We start from the raw sequence: 23345 nt of genomic DNA, 5'->3' as shown, positions 1-23345 counted from the left end.
CCGGGGTGGCGGTGCCACCGGGCTTGGGCCCGCCATCGCTGCTCGCAGCTATATTTTTTTTTACTCTTCAAACAGCTAATACAAATGCAATAAAATGTGAGACACACGCAATTGACGCTTTTCACACGCTCTCACGCCACACATCCATTTTCTCACGCACAGAAAAATCGCGAAGTAAAGAGGACACAGAGACCGACAGACTAGACAGAGCAGGTTACTTATGATAGAAAAAAATCTCAGCTCTCAGATTCTGTCAATTTTATTACGAAATTCAAACAATAAATACTGTTTTGGTGCTTGTAAATGTGACATGCTAGAAATACAGATTAAAAAATATTACAACATCAAACGACGTATAATGTTATGTTCTTGTAAACATGTTTTTCAAAATGGATTTATGTATTCACACTTACCTTCGTCTGAGGTAAATCTCTCAGAAATGACCGAACGCTGTCAGCTAGCAGCCCCTCACACAGAACCTGTTTTGGCTGATATGTGTACTGTATTACGTCTTTATTATATTTTTACTTATATCATTAAATAAAGTTGTTATTATAATAAAAAATGCATATTTAAATTGTTATTTTTAAATAATACTGCCAGCTGATAGGGCTCTCTGTATGTTTACAGCATTAAGTTAGGTGAGTTGTTTTTTTCTTGAGAAAAATTAATGCCTACCTTGTGTAGCCTAGCTAATATTTATCCAAATGAGTCAATATTAAATCAAATCACAATAATAATTAAATAATAATAATTGAATAAAAATAATAAAAAAAATGTAGCTTACCAGAAATTGTAGCCTACCATGTAAACATTGTAACATGTCACTAAACCTAATAAAATTCAGCTTAGTTACTAAAATGTTTTGACAATCACAATACACTTAATGTGATGCAATCAATTTTATTTTATTTTTTTTTACATTTTTTACGACCTAACGACCATTTTTTATTTTTTTGGCTGTTACGGCAAACCAAAATATTTTTAAGGATGGCCTTAGCCACGACCAGTTGTAGCAATAAAATACATGTTCTTACAGGTATTGAAGATTATTTTATTAATCATCTGGCATGCGATGAGCCACCTCGGTTATGTGTTTCATCCACTTTTGACGCACATCTTGGTCCTCCGCTCGACCAGGAACTCTGTGCAATCCGTATGGCCGTAAACATGGGCAGTCAATGTGCAACAAAGCTTCGTGGATTACACAAACGGTTTTATTCCAGGCCTGTAGTTTTGTGCTGTTGTTAAAACAACCAACCACACAACACGCTCTGCCCGGCATCACTGGACAGCATAGGTATTAAAAAAAAAACTATATAGCTAACATCTGCTACAGCCTACGGGACCAACACGCTACTTCTGCTACTTCCTTAGCAGCAATGCACGCAGTAATGGCGGCGCTGCTTTACTTCCGTGTTTCGCCGGATTTGTCTATAGCACATTATACAGGATAATTTAAAAAGAAAAGTGTCAATGATAGTTTCAATGATACATTTTATTTCACAGCTCCAGTCATCACTTGTAAACACTGTACACAATAACAGTCAAAATGGAAATGTGTTTCAGGTATACTTGGTGTCCTTTACCGTGCAGTGGAACCACCGCATGGCATCGCTCCGTGGAGGAGAAAAAGGCCAACTACGGGGCGACGGTACTGCCGAAGGTGACGCCTCACCTGAAAGTGCTGTCGGACACACCGTTCCCAGAAGCTCCTGCGCTGCCAGCTGCCAACATCCCTCCCACCGCCAGACCGGCCTCAGGTCCAGTACCAGCACGTTCATCACGAGGCTGGAAAAAGGCGTGGTGAGAAGCGGAGGTAAGTTGTCATAAGCACTTTGTATCACCTGTTGGCTGTGGAAAGCAAATAGCACACACGTCATATCAATACTCATTACATGTGTATTTTATATTTCCAGATTATTTGTTGAAGAGCCAGAGCCTGTGCCTCCTGTGAACCGGCCCGTTCAGCCCACGGCGTCGTCCTCCTCCACTCGGCCAAAGCCTGCTGAGCCCACCCCCATTCTGCCAAGGCCTGCTGCGTCCACCCACCTCCAACCAAAGCCTGCTGCGCCCACCTATGGACCACCCCCTGTGTCGGCAGCACCCATACTGCTGGTTCTCCCCGCACAGCCACAGGCTCCCTCCGTCCTGTTTCGTGGGCTATCGTGCGGCCAGAGCTTTGTACCTCCTGCACCAACAGTCAAGGCATTCATGCCGAACAAGTCCTCGCGGCCATGTGGGGCTTGCCACGTGCCTAATTGTGGTGGACAGCAGAAGAGGTACATACCTTCCAAGGACAAAGTGGCTAGAAGCACCCAGAAGATATTTTCCTACTGTCCATCCACTAGGAAATCCACCACCTCTGGGTTTGACAATGTGGTGTTCGACAGCTTTGAACACTTTAAAAGTTTGGTGGATGCTGAGTTGGAAAAGAGGAGAACTGTGTAAATAACTTACCTGTGTGATGCCACTTCTCCTGTGCCATCTGTAGGAGAGAGAAAGAGGCTTGTTTATGTTGGTTTGTTTGTTTGTGTTTCAAAGTGCTTCAGCAAGTACAATCTATTTATTTATATAGTTCAAAAGTTCAAAAAAATTCACTTTACAGTTTTACTTAAGAATGTTCCTGTGTTTGTTTTTTTATTATTATTTATGTTGCTGTTAAAATGCACTTTGTAGTATCTTTTTTTTATACAAACATGTTCTGGCCTATGTTCAATATCAAGGCCAATCATTTTAACCTTAATCAGTTCCGATCTAACACAATCAGTTTACATACCCTTTAGTGGTTGTTCATGTTCAGATAATCTACGTTTTTGTCATGCGTGTTGTTTGTTTGTCTTTGTCAGCTTCATGTCTTTGTGATGTTTGTATGTCTTTGTCTGCTTTTGTCTGTTGAACAAAAGTTTGCCAAAGAAAACACACAAAAAATGTAACAGACAGGAATGGCTTGAGCCTTTATTTGTTGATTAGTGACCTGAGTCTTTGGATAATCCTGTTCTTTATTGGGCTTTGGCCTGTACAAACCAATTGTTCATTTGGTATGCAAGTTTGTGTTTTTAAGACTGCAGGTGGTTTTGGTAAAAAAGCTAACAATTAAACGGCTTGTAAAATTGTTATCCTAAATGTGACTGCAACACTGTCGTTCAGCTTACGGTGTTTTCAGCATCTCTGAGCACCTCGGTTCACACAATAAATGCTGCTTCTCACCTACTCCATCTCTTTATGTGTGGTGGTGCATTTTGGGAACGCAATATGCACTAGGTTTACTTCATTTACACGTTCGCATTTCGCACGATTTCCGACATGTGGATAGAAGTTAGCTTTCACCAGTATTCGGCAAAATCTAAGCTCGAAGTTCTGAACGTTTGAAAGTGAAGAATTTTAGACATAAATATTAGCATTGTAACTTGCAACGTAATATCAAATAAGTATTAGGCTGTTAATTAGGCCTATCAAATATTCATTTTATTTTAATTCACAGGACAGTTGTCATTTACAACAACAACAAGAGGCCCTATGCTTGCAGCCCTAAATATAAATAATATTTAAATAAAACCTTTTAATTAGCGTACAAAAAAAAAAGGGGGGGGGGTGTCGATATTTCTCTTTCATGTCATCATATGCCCGTTACAAACATTGAAAAACCATCTGAAGGACAAGTCTGGGTTTAGAGGTTGCCAGAACGGTATTTGCTTGACTGCATTGTGCCAAGTATAAAGTTTGGTGGAGGGGAGACTATGGTGTGGGGTTGTTTTTCAGGGGTTGGTCTTGGCCCCTTAGTTCCAGTGAAAGGAACACTTAATGCTTCTGCATACCAAGACATTTTGGACAATTTTATGCTCCCAACTTTTGAGATGGCCCCTTCCAGTTCCAACATGACTGCGCAACAGTGCAAAAAACAAGATCCATAAAGACATGGATGAGCGAGTTTGGTGTGGAGGAATGGCATGCACAGAGTCCTGACTTCAACCCGATAGAACACCTCTGGGATGAATTAGAGCGGAGACTGCGAGCCAGACCTTCTCGTCAACATCACTGCCTGACCTCACAAATGCGCTTCTAGAAGAATGGTCAAAAATTCCCATAAACACACTCCTAAACCTTGTGGAAAGCCTTCCCAGAAGAGTTGAAGCTGTTATCTGCAAAGGGTGGGCCAACTCCATATTAAACCCTACGGATTAAGAATGGGATGTCATTAAAGTTCATGTGTACGTAAAGGCAGGCGTACCAAAACTTTTGGCAATATAGTGTATATACACTCTTTACTAACATGTATACTATAGTTTTATAATGTTTCTACCTTTGTGTGTTTACTGATATTATAATTTATCAGACATTTTTTATTGGAAAAACACTTTATTGTTCAGAGTTGAACAGTGTCTCATATTTACATAAGTAATCATTCTGTGTGCCTGGGTCAAAACATTATCATTATTATAAATAATAATTATTATAATATATAAACATCTCATTTGTATAGCTAATTTTAAGCAACCTCACATTCATAAGGCATAAAAGCAAATTAAATGTATAGATATAGGTGTTCATACATTAAGTAAAAAATGCATATAGTTTATGCAGTTTCCAGTGAAATATCAGTATCAGATCACAAACAAATCTGGGTGAAAGTTATTTATTCTCATTCACAATCAACATTCATTGTAGATATTGGGTGTTTTTAACCTTGTCCGAGGTGGGACTCGAATCGTCGTAATTCACGTCAGCGATTTGCCCTGTGAAATACATAAAAAAAGAAATCTTCCTATAAAATATGAATATTAAAAAAATCACACAGAAGTGTGAAAGGTGGGTTTAAATTCTCCCTTTCCTTTCATCCTTTCTTTTCTTTCTAATTTTTCCTTCTCCCCTTCCTGAAACAGACTATTATTCCCTAGTGTCCATGTATTTATTGTTTCCTTACTTACTTTTGGTGCAATAAACAATTTGAATTTTGAATTGTTCTAGCTTTACAAAAATTGGGTTTTGGATTGAATCCAAAAAACCTATGATTTTTTAATCAAAAAGAGTATACACAAATAATTCATGCCCACTATTTCTGTTTCATGAATACTACAAACACAAGATGAATTTGCTCTTTTTATTTTTGTTAGTTTCATTATGTACAGTTTGCGCACTACATATTTGTGGCCTTGGTTATAAAACAACTAAACAATGCAATTAATGTACCCTATTCAACCATAAACTCACACTTTGGGCTTGACTGTAATCCAACAATATGAATACTGGTATGCCCAATATAACCTTATTTTATTAGTAATGTTGTGAGTGGTACATAAGTAGAGCGTTTGGGCCGTGAGTGACTGAGCAGACAGCGCACACATAGAGCGCAACATTTTGAGCCGAGAGCACAGTGCACACATGGAGCAGAGAGCTCAGGCGTGCACACGAAGCAGAACATTGAACAGTCACTTCGAAGTTGTGCATCTTCCAAAGCAGAGGCGCTAGCATAGTTAGAAATCACGCTGCGCAAGAGTGAAACCTGATCACTAAACATGAAGTGGCGGGGCGGCATATTTCGGTGCATTCCTAGTAATTATTTGAGAGCTACAGCAGTGAAGAAAATTTACAGCAAAAAACGACTTGCATTTCAGCCATACGCCTTAACACTGGACTACCTTCATGGTGCTTTTTTTGGTTCTTGTTTGGAGCTCGACAGCCCCAGATCCCATTATAACAAAGAGCACTCTGGACGTTCAGCAAAGTCTTCTTACGTTTGGAAGCAAGTTCCCAGCTTTTCAGAAACCTACTATTAAAGCTTCCAACACCATTTGTTCCATGCATGACCTTACAACAAATATGATAAAGTATGTAATTTTTAAGGATATTAATGCAGATATAGTACTGCTACTCCCCAAAATATAATCAAAAAGCATCCCTGCAAACATTGTGACATTTCACAACAACTCTTACTTCGCCAACTTTGGACAATGCTTTTTCTTATGAGTCAACAGAGTACTTAATCGACCAAAACACTTCTCACATGAAGGGCACTTGTACGGCTTCTCTCCAGTGTGCACTCGCTCATGGGCTTTCAGGGAATCAGAAACCGTGAAACACATTCCACAACGTGCACACTTGTAAGGTTTCTCGCCAGTATGAATTCTTTGGTGCCTTTTTAAGTATATGACTCTTGTAAAGGCTTTCCCGCAGTCGAAGCACACATGAGGTTTCTCACCGGTATGGATTTTCTGGTGCTCTTTAAAATTGTGGAGCCACAGAAAACCTCTACCACACTCAGAACACACAAAGGGCCTTACGGTTTCATGAGTTTTCTCATGCTTCTGGAGATGTCGAGCCTCAATGAAACTCTTTCCACACTGAGAACAGTGGTATAATTTCTCTCCTGAATGCTTTTTCATATGACCAACTAGGTTTCCGTGATAAATGAAACTTTTCCCACATTGAGGGCATATGAAAGGTCTCTCTCCAGTGTGAAGTCTTATATGAATCTTCAGATTTCCTTTATGTGTGAAATGCCTTCCACACTGACGGCAAGTGAAAGGTTTCAGTCCAGTGTGAATTTTCATGTGATGTAGAAGGCTTCCTTTATGTGTGAAACTCTTTCCACACTGGTCACATGCAAAAGGCTTCTCTCCAGTGTGAATTCTCATGTGATCAGTAAGATTATCTTTGTGTATGTAACTCTTCCCACACAGATGGCATACGTGCGGCCTCAAGCCAGTGTGAACTCTTAAGTGATTCTTAAGGCTTTGTTTATGAATGAAACTCTTCCCACACTGATCACATGGGAAAGGTTTCTCCACAGTGTGAAGTCTAAAGTGCTCCATCAGGTGTTCCTTACAAGCAAAACTCTTCTGACATTGATGGCAGGTGAAGGGCAAATTGCAAATTGGTTGAGCACCAGTTCGCACTACGTTTGATGTAGTCTCTGAGCAACTTCCTCCAGAGTGAGTTCTAAAGTGATCCATCAGGTGCTCTTTAGACTCAAAACTCCTTTTACATTCAAGGCAGGTGAAGAAAAATCCATTTCTATTAGCTCTTTTGTATGAGAAACTTCTCCCAGACCTTGAGCAACTTAAAACTTTCTGTCCAGTTAGGACACTCTGAGGTTCCTCATACTGATGTTTCTCATCCACATTCAGTTCTTCACTTTCCTCTTTTACTTCCAGACCTAAAGTGAACAATAATAAAAAAAAAAGTTAAAAATCACAAACTGACGACTGTCAAGGTAATGGAAATAAAATTGGTCCCAATTTAAAGGAATAGTCCATGTTAAGCTCAATCGGCAAAATTTGAAGTGCAAAAATAATTTCCACCTGTCCCTGCTCTATAGGTGGAAATTATATCTGGGTTACAGTGAGGCACATACAATGGAAGTGAACAGGCAAATTCATAAACATTAAAATACTTGCTTTTTTTAGTAGTACAAGCATGAAACGTAAATCATATGGGAAAAATGCTTAACTGTTTTCTGTGTAGTTATATCCTATTTTACAACTTCAAGAGCTCAAATAATACAGGATAATTAATTTAGGTGCTGTCAATATATCTGGAATGGGCCTAATATATTGATATAAAATATGCTCCTGATAGGTATCAGGGGCTTTTCCTCCGAGGAGACAAGAGAGGGAGTGCCTCAAAAGATATGATGAGAAAACAATCCCATTGAGTTTTAACAGACCCCCTAAATCGTTCAGTGAATTTTGTGTGTGTGTGTGGCAATAGGTGTGTTTGACATCGACTGTGATTGAATGTACAGTGGGTGTAGAAAATAATCACCCCCCTTTAAAATAATCACATTTTGTTGCTTTGCAGCCTGAAATGAAGATGGACACAGTTTGTTTTATCCAGCTGTATTTACTCTTTACAACGTATAACATCCAAGTAAAAGATATAACACCACCATTCAGGAAAAAAATTAAAATCCATAATCACTGAGCTGGAAAAAGGAAACTATGTGACTTCGGCGCTCCGAACCACTGATTCGAAACAAAGCTGCTTCTTCTTCGGCTTTTGCCTTGATCTTAAACATGACCGTAGACACTGCCTCCTAGTGGTCTGCATGCACTTTGACGCAGACAATGACGCAGAAGTATAAATGAAAACAGACGCATAGCCTACGGCGCAGAGGCTCCGGCGTAGGTCCGACACAGAAGTATAAATCAGCATTTAGTGTGATTATGAAATCGCAAAGCTGTGATTTTTTTTTCATGAGCGGCTTGTCAATGAACTATAGCTCCAAATGCTAATCCATCTGAAAGCACCGAGTTTGAGTCGCTTATAATGCGCATTTGAAAAAGCAACAGGCGTCAAACATCTTTCCAGACATGAGAAGCATTTATTAACATCTTGTCCAACAAAAAATAACATTTAATAACATGTTTTTACTTCAAACTCACTTCCTAATGACAGTTAAGCGTCCTTGGCAGTTGTGTTTATTAGTCATGTTTAATCAATTAAAACATTTCAATCTTCTGTTTATTCAGCTACAGCGATAGTATGGGATTTCCTGGATTGACACGTGTTCGACTTCGGCAGCAGGGCATATTTGCAGTTTCTGTGCAAGAGCGCCCTCTGGCTTTTAGATGGAGAAGCTTTTACTACTGATCACAGAGCCGTACAGGGGTGCGTTTCCCGAAAGCATCGTTGGTAAACCATGGTCGTAACTCCCATTGAACTCTATTGGTAACGACCGAACTTGCGACCATAGTTCGCTTCGGGAAACACGTCCCAGCTCTGACAAGCTGCGCATAAAATAATCACAGCCTTTGCCAAATCACGTATGATAAAATTGCAATAAATTGTGCAGCCCTACGTCGCAAGTCAGCACTGATCCACAGTTTTTTTTTAAATTACTCACTTTCGGACATGCCTGACAGTCCCTCTGACCCAAAATAAACCAATATCCCGGAGAATATAGTTACTCCAGGAACTCAAACACACAGCATGAACAGACATGCTGTGCTGAGAGAACTGATGAGAACGAGCAGCAGACACTGAGCATGCATGTACTACCGAATGTATGGTTCTCGAATCACCAGTACAGAGCCAATAACTTTCTTTTCTTTTTTCAGACATGTCCGATAACGAGAACTGATGAGCTGAACATGCGTGTAATTTCTTCAGAAGGATGAACAAATTGTAACAAAATAAAATATGTTGGAAAATGTTTTATCACACAATTACTGTAGGCCTATTATTTTAAAGATTGGAAACATGATAAATAGATTGTAAAACTGTCAAACTATGCATTTATTTGTTTTATCAATAAAGCATGATATTTTCAGGAACAGTTTATTTAATTTCTAAGTAAGATTAAATAGATATGTAAACTTTTGCCATATTGCTTAATGTTTATAATGTGGTAATCAAAACAGTAGAAATGTATTAAACATACTTGATACATGCTATGACTTTTTTAGTTTTGTCAACAGCAGTTCTGAGCTCAGCACACATACAGTTCTGGAGTCAAGAACTGGTTAGAGGAGTTCCCGAATCACCAGTACGAGAACTGTTTCTTTCGGACACGTTCGATACTGAGAACCGATGAGCTGGAGATAATGAGCATGTGTGACAGCACCGACTCTTGAGTCTGAACCAAACTTTCGGACACGTTCAATACTGGGAACTGATGAGCTGGAGATACTGAGCATGCGTGGTAGCACCGCGTCTGAAGCAAACTGTTTCATTCGGACAGCGAACTGATGCTGTGCTGATACTATGAACATTGGTGAATAAGGACTTGAATGAGGGGGCGAATTTGGCAAAATGTACGTTATTTAATAATAAATAACACATACTGGAAAATGCAAATTAAACTAGATTTACTAACATTTTAACATGAACATGCAACTGTTCAGTCAAAACATGTAAACTGATTTTACTATTGTGTATGCACATTATATTTTACTCTTTATGAGATGAATGGTTTCTGTAAAAAGTTAATAAAGTCTAGTTTATTTACTTTATATGTTTAAGACCTAAAACATCCATGTTTACACACCATGTGCCTGTTAAGAAAAAGCTATTATTGCCATTTATTGGATTGGGAGGAGCGCTACAATGTTCTATTCATTCATCAACTGAAAACAGACTAGACTGATTCTTGGGATTTAAGAATCGATATTGGTTCGTAAAAATGAGAATCAATTAAAATCTAGAAATCAATATATTTTACACAGGCCTAGTAAATCATTTATAATCCTACACCAACACAGGAGAATACACCAATATGTTGCTAAATATGCAAACTGTTCATCGACATTTCAAAATAAAAGATTAAACTCTCACTCTGAGTTTGCATATTTTGTAAATGTGGTGAAATTAAAGGTACATCTTTATGTCTGTGACCAATGTTTACTGAGCTTGATGATGACTGATGAAAATAAGTTGACTATAAAAAAGACCAGTTGAACCTCAATTCACAAATAAAATATATTGTTTAAATTGTTACTGCCTTAAGTTGTTATTTTGGAATAAGTGTAAAAATGTTAAAACTAACAAGATTTTTTACTTGGTTTTAATAAATAGAACATTAATTCCATAGTTAATGTAAAAATACAAAATAGAATTGTATTTCTATTTTTTTAATGTAATGTTTTTTTTGTTTGTTTTTTTAACCAGGAACATGTGCCAACAGTATGTGCAACTGGGACAGGAATTTACATTTGACTTTTATATAAAACATTTTTTTAAGTCTCATTTTAGAACACCACCACTGATTTATAAAGGTGCGCAAAAAACAGCCTCAATTTTTGCTTCTTTTTCTTAAGGTCATCAACATTATGCCATACATGTTGTTGAACTAAATCAACATTTAACTGACTTGAGCGAAATACTAACACCATTTTCTTTTTAAAGCTGCTTTACAGCATAAAATTAATTATTTTTGTTTGATAAAGTTAACATCGTTATTCTGCTGTTTATTCATTTGTGTTGTATAAAGCACTACATAAATAAAAGGTGACTTGGTTGAGATTACAGCACAGATAGAGATCACCTCAAACGTGTCGTAAAAGTAAGTGCATTTGTTTTTCGGGTTTAGGCGTCGTGATCATTAATCTTATTTTCTCAAAATGGTGCGCGTGGTGCTTTTCTTTCGCGCGTGGCCGTGAACTGCTGCTCTCATGAGCGCGCAACTGTAAAAAAAAATACATTTCAATTTGTTTTTCGCCAAATCCTACGTATGCCTTCAGAACACTTGAAATATACGGCTCGAGTCGTACGGTAGTTAATCGATCGATTCTGTCATTCGTATATTATTGCCATATCAGACCTGGCACAATAGTTGCGTACATACTACAGTCATGTAACGACCATGCATTTTCCCTCTACATGTCAATTATGCTATCTATAATTTCACAACCACCAAAACTGGCAGTGAAGCTTTGTTACCGAAAGGAGTAAACGATGAAGAATCAAACCTCTTTGTTCATCTGTTTGTTCAATTTTCACTCTCCATGGTTCTGGAATTGTAATTTCTTCACTCTCCTCTTTTATAAAGTCCATCTTTACAATAGCTTGTGACCAAGATATAATATGATAAAGCTCGAGTTATTTGGGCCTGTTTAGACGCGGGTCTTCACGTTCAGAGTAACCGAAATACACGGAAAATTTTTGGCCCGATTCGCATACTCCCGCTAGGCACTAGATGCACGCGTTCTTCTGAGAATATCCAAAGTCAGATGTTGTATAATATTACTTAATATTTCCTGCTTTTCACTGTAAAGCTGTTATTGAGCGACGCACTGTAGATAACATTGGTGGAACAAGATGGCAACGCGCTGTTTCTTCTTCTCGAGTTTCAGACGTCTGACTGACTTTTGCTGCATTACCGCCGCCTACTGGACTGGAGTGTGACGCAATGAAAGCAGTCTAAGCCAACCCGAAAGTTTGTATCGCCCTGTTTTTTTGTTTTTTTTTATAGTAAAGAAACAGAGATGAAAATGTAAAAACGTCAGCAGAAAAAAAAGCAGAAACACAGGAGAAATGTTCACAACAGAGATGTTCACATCTAACAAACAAGAGAAAAAACACAAACAAGATAAAGATAAAATGATTTCAGAAAATTAGACCTAATGAAAATAAAATTCATTAATCTAAAAAAATAGGTAATGATAAATATCAATAAATTAATAAATAAACAGAAACATTAGGCTAATAAGCAGAGGAAAGCAAACTAAGCTGTATCATTACAATCATAACAGAAATTCTCATATGGTTTAAAGAATCTGTCACATTTATTTAGCCTATTACTACTTTAAAAAAAAGATTTGAGAAGAGAATCTACCTCAATTAAAAATAAAATGTGAGAGAATAGGAGGTGAGTCTTATTTTTAGAATTACAAAAATAAGAATTACATTAAATTATTGTAATAATAATATTAATAATAATACGTTTTTTAATTATTTGATGGACATTTTTTTCAAGACACGTAAATGCTTTAAAAAATAATGAATGGGGTATTACTGATGGAGTTTATTATGTAGAAAAAATTAAGAAAATATCTTGAGCTTGTGTTCACCACAGACCTTATTTCAGACATTTGACAAAAAACAAAAACAAAAAAACAATTGACTTCAGGACGATGGAAGCAGAATATCAAAAATGCTAACTTGTTTCCGGGTTTTAGGACTCATTCCTGTACCACTCTGTTACCTTTAGACTATAAATAACTTAACTTTATATTATCTAATCTCTCATAACCCCTCTTGTTTTTGTCCAATTTCCAGTGACATTGTTTAAACTCATTTTGTATGTTACACACCTGGACTGCATATAGTATATATCAACTTTGTTCCTATCATCAAAATGTGAGATATTAGCATTTTAGTAGAATATGATAAAATATTATACTTATTTTGAGGTACTAATTTGACAATGCTGACTACAAGAATCTTTCAAAGTGGAAATATGGAAATTAGTGGTGGAAATGGCCGAGATTTACATTTCACCCTCAGTGGGCATCTAGGAGTGCTGGTAGGTACATAAAAACAAAAAACTTGATTTGGACCAAAATTAACAGTGAACAGTACAAATACTGTTGAGTTGTTAATAATTATTTTAATTTAGTAATAATATACATTGGCTGCATGTGTTTTGGCCATTCACAAAAGTTAACGTTATACACAACTATAGAATCAGCACCACTGAGTGAATGAAAGATATAAATCATTTTAATTCTCCTCATTTGACTAAGTGATAGGGCTGAGCAGCCCGTTTTAAAAGTAATCTCTTTAACAGTATCCATGGGTTATGTCTAGCACTTCAGTGGATAGAAGAAATACAACCAACAAGGGCAGTGATTTGTACAGATTCTCTATCAGCTCTAAATAGCTTGGAAAGTGGAACATCATCAGCAAGGCAAGACATGATAAACAAAGTAATGCAGAGTCTCTACAGAACAAGACAGTATGGAATTCTGGTAAATCTTGTATGGGTTCCATCGCATATGGGTGTGAAAGGAAATGAGGAGGCTGACAATCTGGCTAAACAGGCATTAAATCATTCACAAATTGACGTTGAAGTGGCATTAAGTAAAACAGAAATTAAAGTGATAATAGCGAAACAAATACAGGAAATTTGGCAGAAGGAATGGAATGAAGGAACAAAAGGTAGACATTTTTACTGCATTCAAGGAAAAGTTGGTTCAGAGAGAAGAAGATTCGGAAACAGGAAAGAGGACGTTTTAGTCACAAGAATGCGTATTGGACACTGTTTATTAAATCAATGCTTACAAAGAATTGGTAAACATGAGAATGGAAAGTGTGATAAATGTGGGTTAGCTGAAACTGTAGAACATGTGCTTATAGAATGCGAAGCTTATGAAAGAGAGCGGTCCCAGCTAAGACACGCCTTAAGAAATATAGATATCAATGAGCTGACACTTCAGGTTCTCCTAGGAGAAGGTACCAAACAATCAAGAATTTATCATGAGTTATTTATATTTTAAAGGAAACAGGATTATTTAATAGAATGTAAAACTCCCTTCTGTGTAAACTCTGTGTAAACTCTTTATATATATATATATATATATATATATATATATGTGTGTGTGTGTGTGTGTGTGTATATATATATATATATATATATATATATATATATATATATATTTTTTTTTTTTTTTTTTTTTTTTTTTTGAAAGAGTAGATCTAGATTAAACTTCCTTTCCAGTATGCGCTTCACACTCCATTTCAGTAGGTGGCGGGAATGCACCTTTTAAGTTGGTTTGCCAACCGCCATAAAATCCTAGAAGAAGAAGAAGAAGAAGAAGAAGAAGAAGAAGTATCCATGGGTTTCAAAGACGTCACTTCCGCTATGTCCGCCGCCATATTTGTGACCGGTCACAGCTGCGCGCTCTGTTTAAGTCTATGGTGACAGCAGCTACAACTAGCAGAGGAAGGCCAACGAAACACTCTCAGAAGGTTCACAACAAATTTACAATATGTCTGGGATATGTGGTGCTGTTAGCCGTTTCAACAGTCGTCAGAACTACACATTTATTTGATCCCAAAGGAGTTAGATCGGCAGAATTATTGGCTTCATTCAGAAAGGACCATACCACCGGCAGCCAAACAGCAACGCACAACATTAATAACTGCTGGGACTGTCATTTACATAAGATTATAATTGTATACAATATTGTATTAAAATATTGTGAATTCTAGTTGCTGTGTTTCGGCGTGTTATTACAGGATGAACAAATTCACGACACGAGCTGACTACATCAAATATAAGTTGTAATTTTATGTCTATCTTGTATAAATATATATGAATTACCCTATATAGGATGTGTTCCGTTGAGTTAATTAACTTTGTTTACGGGTTTTTATTCTCTTCAGCTTCAGCGTGCGCAGCTCAAACAGCAATGATTAAGTCATTAAAATGTTTACAGTAATATTAAAACTTTCATTTTTTTTAAAAAAAAATAATACATTATTTTTAATAACTAGCTCTTATATTGTTCTTGTATTATATTCAGCAACACACAGTTTGATTAATAAGGATCACGAACAATAACAGATTTTTTTCTCAAATCATCTCATTTTGATTATTTGAGCTGCGCGCTGAATGAACATCCGTAAAATGAAGCGCTTTAAGTTAATTAACTCAAAGGAACACATCCTATATAGGGTAATTCATATATATTTATACAAGATAGACATAAAATTACAACTTATATTTGCACAAAATCATGCACGCATGTACTTGAACTAAGTAATGTACCCAGCAAACACAGTACGTTGTGACGACGTCGTCAGTTAGTCGTCATTTGGTCAGCGTGACATTACTTTATGACAATGTTGTGAGGACGTCGTGGTAATGTTCCATTTTTTAGAATCTTGGCTAACGTTCCAGAAACGTCGCGGGCACGTCCTCAAAAGACGTCGCTGGTTAATACCACGGAGAACGTTGTAACGACGTGGTCCACAGGTCTCCTGATAACTTTCCAGATATTGCATTAAGCCAACATTATGTTTGTTAATATGGCATTTGGATATTATGAGTAAATTTAATTGATTCACGCTTTTTAAACGAATCGACATAGTTTTATTTATATTTGAGATATACCTAATAGCCTACCTATTCATAAAAATTTGCCAGCAAAACTACCTAACATTTACTTAATAAATTGTGATTATTCATATGTTTGTGAACAAGAGGTTTACTGAATGACAACGTTGTGAGGACGTCGTGGTAAAGTTATTTTTTTTTTTAAGAATCTTGGCTAACGTTCCAGAAACGTCGCGGGCACGTCCTCAAAAGACGTCGCTGGTTAATCCCACGGAGAGCGTTGTAGCGACGTGGTCCATTGGTCTCCTGATAACTAATAATACATAATACAATGGGAATGTACAACATGAATACATTTTCCAAACCGTGTTTTTGTTGTACCCTGAATCATTATGGTACACCTAGATAAGTGTTTATATTCGGACTATTTTAGACCAGTCTGGTAGGAACCGCTGCGGAGTAGCACAAATACCTGCGTGATTCGTCATAGACATAAACAGAGAGAAGTAGCTCCGGCTACAATGTTCTTCCGCAAGATGCATGCCGTTCTGTTTAACCGTTAGAGCGCCAAAAGTTATGGACATGTTTATATATTATATGTTGTGTTTGTGAATGAAGGAGATTTATTGGATGGGGCACGCGCGAGACAAATTCGAAATTTTAAATGAGCAAGTCTAACGGACTTTCGGATAATCTTGAGTACTGCGCATGCGCATCATTTTGTTCTGTAACGGTCGACTTCCAGCAGACGGACACGGAGTAAAAGGTAAGCCCTACAAATCTGCTTTTATTCATCGTTTTTGCCCATGTGTCACTAAATATCACTTGTGATGAGTAATGTTAGTGCAATGTTTTTGGTTTTCTAAATGTATTTCATAAATAAATTACGTTTGGTTAATGTGCGCACGAGCGCTGTCCCCGTGAGGCGGTCTGAGGTAGCGTTAACGTTAAAATTATCTGAGACGCAGTTTTATATTTTTATTTTAGTTATTTTAAGTGTAACGTTCACTGTTTAATGCTATAAACGGCAGAATAATCACTTATATTCGTTAAACGGCAACTGTAGTAAAGTGTTTTTTAATTTTAGACCCTGCCTGGCCTCCTTGAAGCTCATATGAACCATATTGAAAATTCAATAAAATCTGTATAAAACGGTTAATCAGACACGGTTAATTACTTCACGATTTGTTTACTTAAATTCTTTGTAATGACAGCCAGTGAAGCAGCCAAATCAATGATTTAGAGTTGTTCATAACAAAATATTCTCGTTTGTCGCCACTTACTGGTTTAACGTGAACGTTATGTGTGAGTCTATTCATTCTAATAAATCTAACATACTTTTTATTTTCAGCAGCTGGAGGAGAGACAGCCTGTGCAGCAACAACAAGACAACAATGATTATAAGCAGGGGTGGGTATTAAATTAGTTTCTGACTTGTTCAGTACCAATAGATATAAGGTCCTGGACTAATAGTGCTGCTATCGGTATGTAACGTTCAGTCATTAATTACCCTTTATATGCTACCACATATCATTCAGACAACCTCCAGGTGGACTGCACGGGTCCAGGATCAAGATATCATTCATCATGCAGACCATGTTCCAGGAGAAGCAGCATATACTGGGTGAACAACTATGCCTCATTTTTCCAATATCACTTAGGTAAGACTAAATGGATTTAAAGTGATTTCAATCATGGTCATTTGTTTCAGGTCTGCTTGATCATTTTGTTGTCCTGGATGTGAGAACATGGTCAAAAGGTGTGTCAATCAGCATCCAGCCATAAAAGCAGCCTTCTCGTTAAAGGGTTAGTTCTCCCAAAAATGAAAATTCTGTCATTTATTACTTACCCTCATGTCGTTCCACACCCATAAGACCTTCGTTAATCTTCAGAACACAATTTAAGATATTTTAGTTGAAATCCGATGGCTCAGTGAGGCCTCCATAGGGAGCAATGGACATTTCCTCTCTCAAGATCCATTAATGTACTAAAAACATTAAAATCGGTATGTATTTAAATCGGTTCATGTGAGTACAGTGGTTCAGTATTAATATTATAAAGTGACAAGAATATTTTTGGGACGGCAAAAAAACTAAATAAAGACTTATTTAGTGATGGCCGATTTCAAAACAATGCTTCAGGAAGCATCGGAGCACAGATGAATCAGTGTGTCGAATCTGCTGTACGGAGCACCAAAGTCACGTGATGTCAGCCGTTGGCAGTTTGACACGCGATCTGAATCATGATTCGACACACTGATTCATTTATGCTCCGATGCTTCATGAAGTCGTTATTTTTTTATTTTTTTTGGCGCTCCAAAAATATTCTTGTCGCTTTATAATATTAATATTGAACCACTGTACTCACATGAACTGATTTAAATATGTTTTTAGTACCTTTATGGATCTTGAGAGAGGAAGTGTCCATTGCTCCCTATGGAGGCCTCACTGAGCCATCGGATTTCAACTAAAATATCTTAGATTGTGTTCTGAAGATTAACAAAGGTCTTACGGGTGTGAAACGGCATGAGGGTAAGTAATAAATGACAGAATTTTCATTTTTGGGTGAACTAACCCTTTAAAAGGCTCAGGAGGACAAACAGGTAATTCACAGGGTTGAATTTCACAATTCAATTACTCACAGAGACAAGGAGATGTAAATAATTCTGAATTTGAGGGGTCAGCAATTTTACTATTTGATACATTTACACTTTTTATTTAATTCAGAATGAAATCATTGTGATTGATGAATCTGAATATAGGTGATGTGTACATTTATTTAGATATCGGATTTGATATTTTAAAATGCACTGTCTGTCCAAAATTACAGACTTTCCCGCTGTTGGTGCATATTAACCATCATCCTGTCATTGTTTCTTTTCTGTTTCAAAAAGCAGACTTTATATTTATCATTCCAGGTCCTGATTAGGAGACGCAGAGAACATGAAGCTATGTGCCGTGCTGCTTATATTTATCAAGCAGTAAAAATGCTCAAAACTAAACAGAAGCATTTTGAAATTTTATGACAACCGTCATTTATTACACTGCATTCATTCAACAACAATGGTTACACATGATTTACACTTTCAAATTTCAGTTTTTAATCTGATCAAGTGTTTACATGTCCTATCGAACAGATTAGAAAAGGTTTAAACCACCCCTTACAATCAGAATGAAATTTTAAAATCTGATTTGGCAAATTTATTCTGAATGACATGGTTGCATGTGACTTAAAGGGATAGTTCACCCAAAAATGAAAATTCTGTCATCATTTACTCACCCTCAGCTTGTTCCAAAGCTGTATAAATTTCTTCTGTTAAAAACCACCATTGACTTCCATAGTTTTTTTTTTTTTTTCTTTCTACTATGGAAGTCAATGTTGGCCCAAAGCAGCCTGGTAACAAACTTTCTTTAAAATATTTTATATAGCTTTGGAACAAGCTGAGGGTGAGTAAATGATGATAGAATTTTCATTTTTTTGGTGAACTATCCCTTTAATTAGATTGTGCAACTAGTCCGATTACAAATTAATTATTAGGGTCCATGTAAATGCAGCTATTGTATAGTCCCAAATGATACAGAATCACATCACATAGGCTGCTTGGCAACCCTATAACTTTTTTAAATCTGAAGCTATAGCAGCAACATTAGCTGTGTTTACATGGGCTCTAATAATCAGACTTTAATCAGACTAGTAGCACAGATGGAATAAAAAGTCACATGTAACCACATTAGTTGAAATGAATTGGCCGGGTCCAATTGACATTTCATTCGGATTGAAAGGGCATGATTAAAGCTTTTTTAAAATCTGTTCGATTAAAACTGTTCGAATCAATTCGACTATCAAATACAATCCAAAATCTCCTTCCTCTCATCATCTCATCCGCAAGCTTCTTGTTTTGGGCGTTGAAAGGGACATTTTTACTGTTTGATAAATATAAACAGCATGGCACAAAGCTTAATGTGCTCATCGTCTCCTAATTAGGACCCATAATAGATAAATGTTAAGTCTGTTTTTAAAACAAAGAAAAGCTGTGTAGTGCAGTCGTGCAATGTACCAACTGCTTTGACATTATTATCGGGTTAACTAACTTGTATGCAAGGGCTCGCAAACTACTGAGTGTTCGAACTTACAAAGTGTACGCCTGCCTAAAGGGTTAGTTCACACAAAAATGAAAAAAAAAAAAATGACTCACCCTTATGTCATTCCGAACATGCAAGAATGTGTTGTTCATCTTCGAAACATAAGTGAAGATATTTTAATGAAATCTGAGAGTTATCTCCCTCAATTTACAGACCATGCAACTAACACTTTGATACTTCAAAAAGTTCATAAAGAGATTGTAAAAGTGATCCATATGAATGGAGCAGTTTAGTCCAAATTTGAACATGAACTTCAAAGAGACTTGTTCGCTTAATGCAATATACAGTTTGAGTTTAGACTTTTATTCACATATAAACATTAATTAGCGAACATAAATGGAAGCTCAACTACTTGTTTGTATATGCACTTGTGTATTAAATTTGTTCATTATATAAAGTGATCGAGTTTATTCAGAAAATTTGGACCAAACCTCTCAATATTTATTAGATTTACGATCTGTATGAACTTTTGTTTTAAACATCAAAGTGGCAGTTGTGTAGACTGTCAATGGAAGGACAGAAAGCTTTCAGATTTCATTAAATTATCTTTATTTGTGTTTTGAAGATGAACGAAAGTCTTAACAGGTTTGGAATGACATGAATTCATGTAATGATAAAAACAAATAATGTTGTAACTCACAATATATACATGATATTTTAATGATTTCAAAATACTATCAAAAATTTTAAAAAACTTCATAATCGCAATTCATTTAGGCTACATGAAATATGCCCTTACTGTATTTTTTCTTAAAATATTTTTTTCTTGCTTTCGTGTACAGAAAGATGTATTTTTGAGGAGGCTGCAACAACGACTAAAGCCAGGGACACACTTAACGACTGTAAGGCCGATTATAAATAAACTAATAAACTGATCTTGCCCAAACACGTCGAGTCAGAGCCAGTTGCGTTCAGTCTGTTCATAATCTGTAAGTATTTAAATCCACTTCAGTCGAAGGAAACAGTTTTTAAGTGTGTTGATTTCAGTCTTAGAATGTTTCTTCTAGTCGTTCAGTGTGTCCCCAGCTTGAAGTAATCGTTAAAATGTAAGTTCTTTGAGAATTTGTGCACTGTTTATTATCTAAATGTAATAATGTACACTGCCAATCAAAGATATTGAGATTTGGAAGATGTTGCAAAATTTAATTTATTCCTTTGATGGAAAATTTTCTGCATCATTTTTCTAGTCTTCAGTGCCACTTGATCTTTGATCATTCTAATATGCTGAATTGATGCTCGGACATTTCTTTTGAAATGTGCTGCTTCATATTTTTGTGTTCTTGAGCATCAAATCATCATATTAGAATGATTTCTGAAGGATCATGTGACACTGAAGACTGGAGTACTGATGCTGAAAATTCAACTTTGATCACAGGAATAACTTACTTTTAAAAATAGATTAAAAGTAGTACTACTATAAGTAGAAGAGACTGCTTTCAAAAGTAAAAATGCAACTTCTAACAATGTAATTCAACCTTTCAGCTGCCAGAGGAGGATGATGATGGCAGTGGTGACCGAGGTGACAGTGCAGCTCAGGATGAAGAAGAGGAGGAACATGTAAGTTAAACATGCTTTCCTCATACCTTTCTAACAAACAATAAACCTGACTACAATAACTACTATAATATATATATTTTTTTTTTACTTCCAGTTTGTAAAAATCCAAAGTGAATATATAGAGACCATTCTCCTATCCTTGCCTCAGAAGAACCTGAGAAAGACCCTCTTCCTCTTCTCTCACAGCTCTCCATCATCTACCTCTACAACACTGTTGGCAAGAGTGTTATACACAGCTGAGGACACGGTAATGAGAGATCTCAAATTCTTCCTCAAAGTCCACATGTTCATTTTCTTGAACAAAAACTGTACATGTATTTTTGGGTGGGCCAAACTATTATTTGAAGAAATGCTAAAAATCTCTATATTATTCTTTATACATATCTTACTCTTTATGACTGTCATCTTCTGGATTTTTTTTTAGCTTTTGAGAAGCTCAAGGACTGTATATCTTTGGTAATTGTGATATTGTCTGGCAGTAAAGCAGTATTAAAGCACATTACCTCAGTATATTTGTAGCAGCTGCCTCATACAGGACACTTAGGAAATGGTTTAATATATATTTTTTGCAAATAAAGTCATAAAATATCTGCTGAATCTTTTTCATATCTTTGTCATTTTTGTGCCAAATTATGGATAGTAGTAATCATAAGAGTATCTATAAATATAATTGATAAAATCGTTATTTAACTATACTCATCTAATGATAAAACACTTTGTCAATTAAAAGAATAAAACATATTAATCACTGGTTACATTTGAAGAGTTTCGTTGCAAAACGAGATAACTCCGTTTTTAACATTTTTGTCAAAACATGTTTATTATTATGTTATCATGTTATTATTTTGTTTTATGGTGCTACTTAGCTGTATTTTTTAAGTTATGAAGGTTTAAATCAAAACAAACCAACTGCAGTTGAATTGATATTAATTGGAATGCACAACCAAAAAAAAACAACAAAAAAAACGGAGTTATCTCGTTTTGCAACGAAACTCTTCATTTATTTATTAAGTTGGCTTGAAAAAGCCAACTTACTGATCTGCTATATAAACTTAGTAGCCATTGAAACTTAGAATCCATTGAAACTCATTCAAACTCATAAACTCATTATCTATCTATCTATCAAACTAAATCTATCCAACTATCTATCTATCTATCTATCTATCAAACTAAATCTATCAAACTAAATCTATCAAACTAAATATCTATCTATCTATCAATCAAACTAAATCTATCTATCAAACTAAATCTATCTATCTATCAAACTAAATCTATCTATCTTTCTAATCTATCAAACTAAATCCATGGCAACAGCACAGCAACCACAAAGAGTACCTAGCAACCGCATAGCAACCACCCAGAACAGCATAGCAACCTCCTAGAATATCCTAGCAACCTCATAGCAATATCTTAGCAACCACCCAAAATACTTTAGCAACTGTATAACAACACCTTAGCAACCACCACGAGTACCCTGGCAACCGCACTGCAACACCTTAGCAACCACTCCGAGTACCCTAGCAACCGCATAGCAACACCTTAGCAACCACCCCGGGTACCTTAGCAACCGCATAGCAACACCCTAGCAACCGCATAGAAACACCCTAGCAACCACCCTGAGTACCCTAGCAACCGCATAGCAACACCCTAGCAACCACTCAGATTACCCTAGCAACCGCATAGCAACACCTTAGCAACCACCCCGGGTACCTTAGCAACCGTATAGCAACCACCCCTAGTACCCTAGCAACCGCATAGCAACACCCTAGCAACCACTCAGATTACCGTAGCAACCGCATAGCAACACCTTAGCAACCCCCCCGAGTACCCTAGCAACCGCATAGCAACACCTTAGCAACCACTCCGAGTACCCTAGCAACCGCATAGCAACACCCTAGCAACCACTCAGATTACCCTAGCAACCACATAGCAACACCTTAGCAACCACCCAGGGTACCCTAGCAACCGCACAGCAACAGCTTAACAACCACTCTGAGTACCCTAGCAACCACATAGCAACACCCTAGCAACCACCCAGGATACCTTAGCAACCGCATAGCAGCACCCTAGCAACCACCCCGAGTTCCCTATCAACTGCATAGCAACACCCTAGCAACCACTCAGATTACCCTAGCGACCGCATAGCA

At 36.8% G+C, this 23345-nt stretch overlaps 1 protein-coding gene and 1 long non-coding RNA gene across 6 annotated transcripts; one reads left to right on the top strand and one right to left on the bottom strand.

Annotated features, from left to right (window-relative positions):
• Positions 1–4507: 4507 nt before the first annotated feature.
• LOC125279753 (gastrula zinc finger protein XlCGF8.2DB-like) lies at positions 4508–11797 on the bottom strand. 2 transcript variants are annotated; one of them, XM_048209742.1, is made up of 3 exons: positions 11409–11797; positions 6282–7156; positions 4508–4736 (listed from the first exon to the last, which is right to left on the bottom strand). In XM_048209742.1, the coding sequence occupies exons 1-3, from the start codon at positions 11491–11493 to the stop codon at positions 4719–4721; spliced, it is 978 nt and encodes a 325-aa protein (XP_048065699.1). In that variant the 5' UTR covers positions 11494–11797; the 3' UTR covers positions 4508–4718. The 2 variants fall into 2 exon arrangements, with proteins under 2 accessions (XP_048065699.1, XP_048065698.1); XM_048209741.1 differs by lacking the exon at positions 4508–4736 and having other exon boundaries at positions 5088–7156; positions 11409–11796.
• Positions 11798–14998: 3201 nt separating this feature from the next.
• LOC125280651 lies at positions 14999–21795 on the top strand. Of its 4 annotated transcripts, XR_007187677.1 has the most exons (8): positions 14999–16265; positions 16851–16909; positions 17038–17123; positions 17211–17305; positions 18084–18101; positions 20424–20687; positions 21124–21198; positions 21293–21795. It is a non-coding gene; the product is annotated as an uncharacterized LOC125280651 (long non-coding RNA). The 4 variants fall into 4 exon arrangements; XR_007187676.1 differs by lacking the exon at positions 20424–20687 and having other exon boundaries at positions 15000–16265; XR_007187679.1 differs by lacking the exons at positions 18084–18101; positions 20424–20687 and having other exon boundaries at positions 15000–16265; positions 17211–17258.
• Positions 21796–23345: the final 1550 nt, after the last annotated feature.

Source organism: Megalobrama amblycephala, linkage group LG12, assembly GCF_018812025.1.
Source record: "Megalobrama amblycephala isolate DHTTF-2021 linkage group LG12, ASM1881202v1, whole genome shotgun sequence".
Lineage (NCBI taxonomy): Eukaryota > Metazoa > Chordata > Actinopteri > Cypriniformes > Xenocyprididae > Megalobrama > Megalobrama amblycephala.
This window is presented reverse-complemented; position numbering and strand designations above follow the sequence as displayed.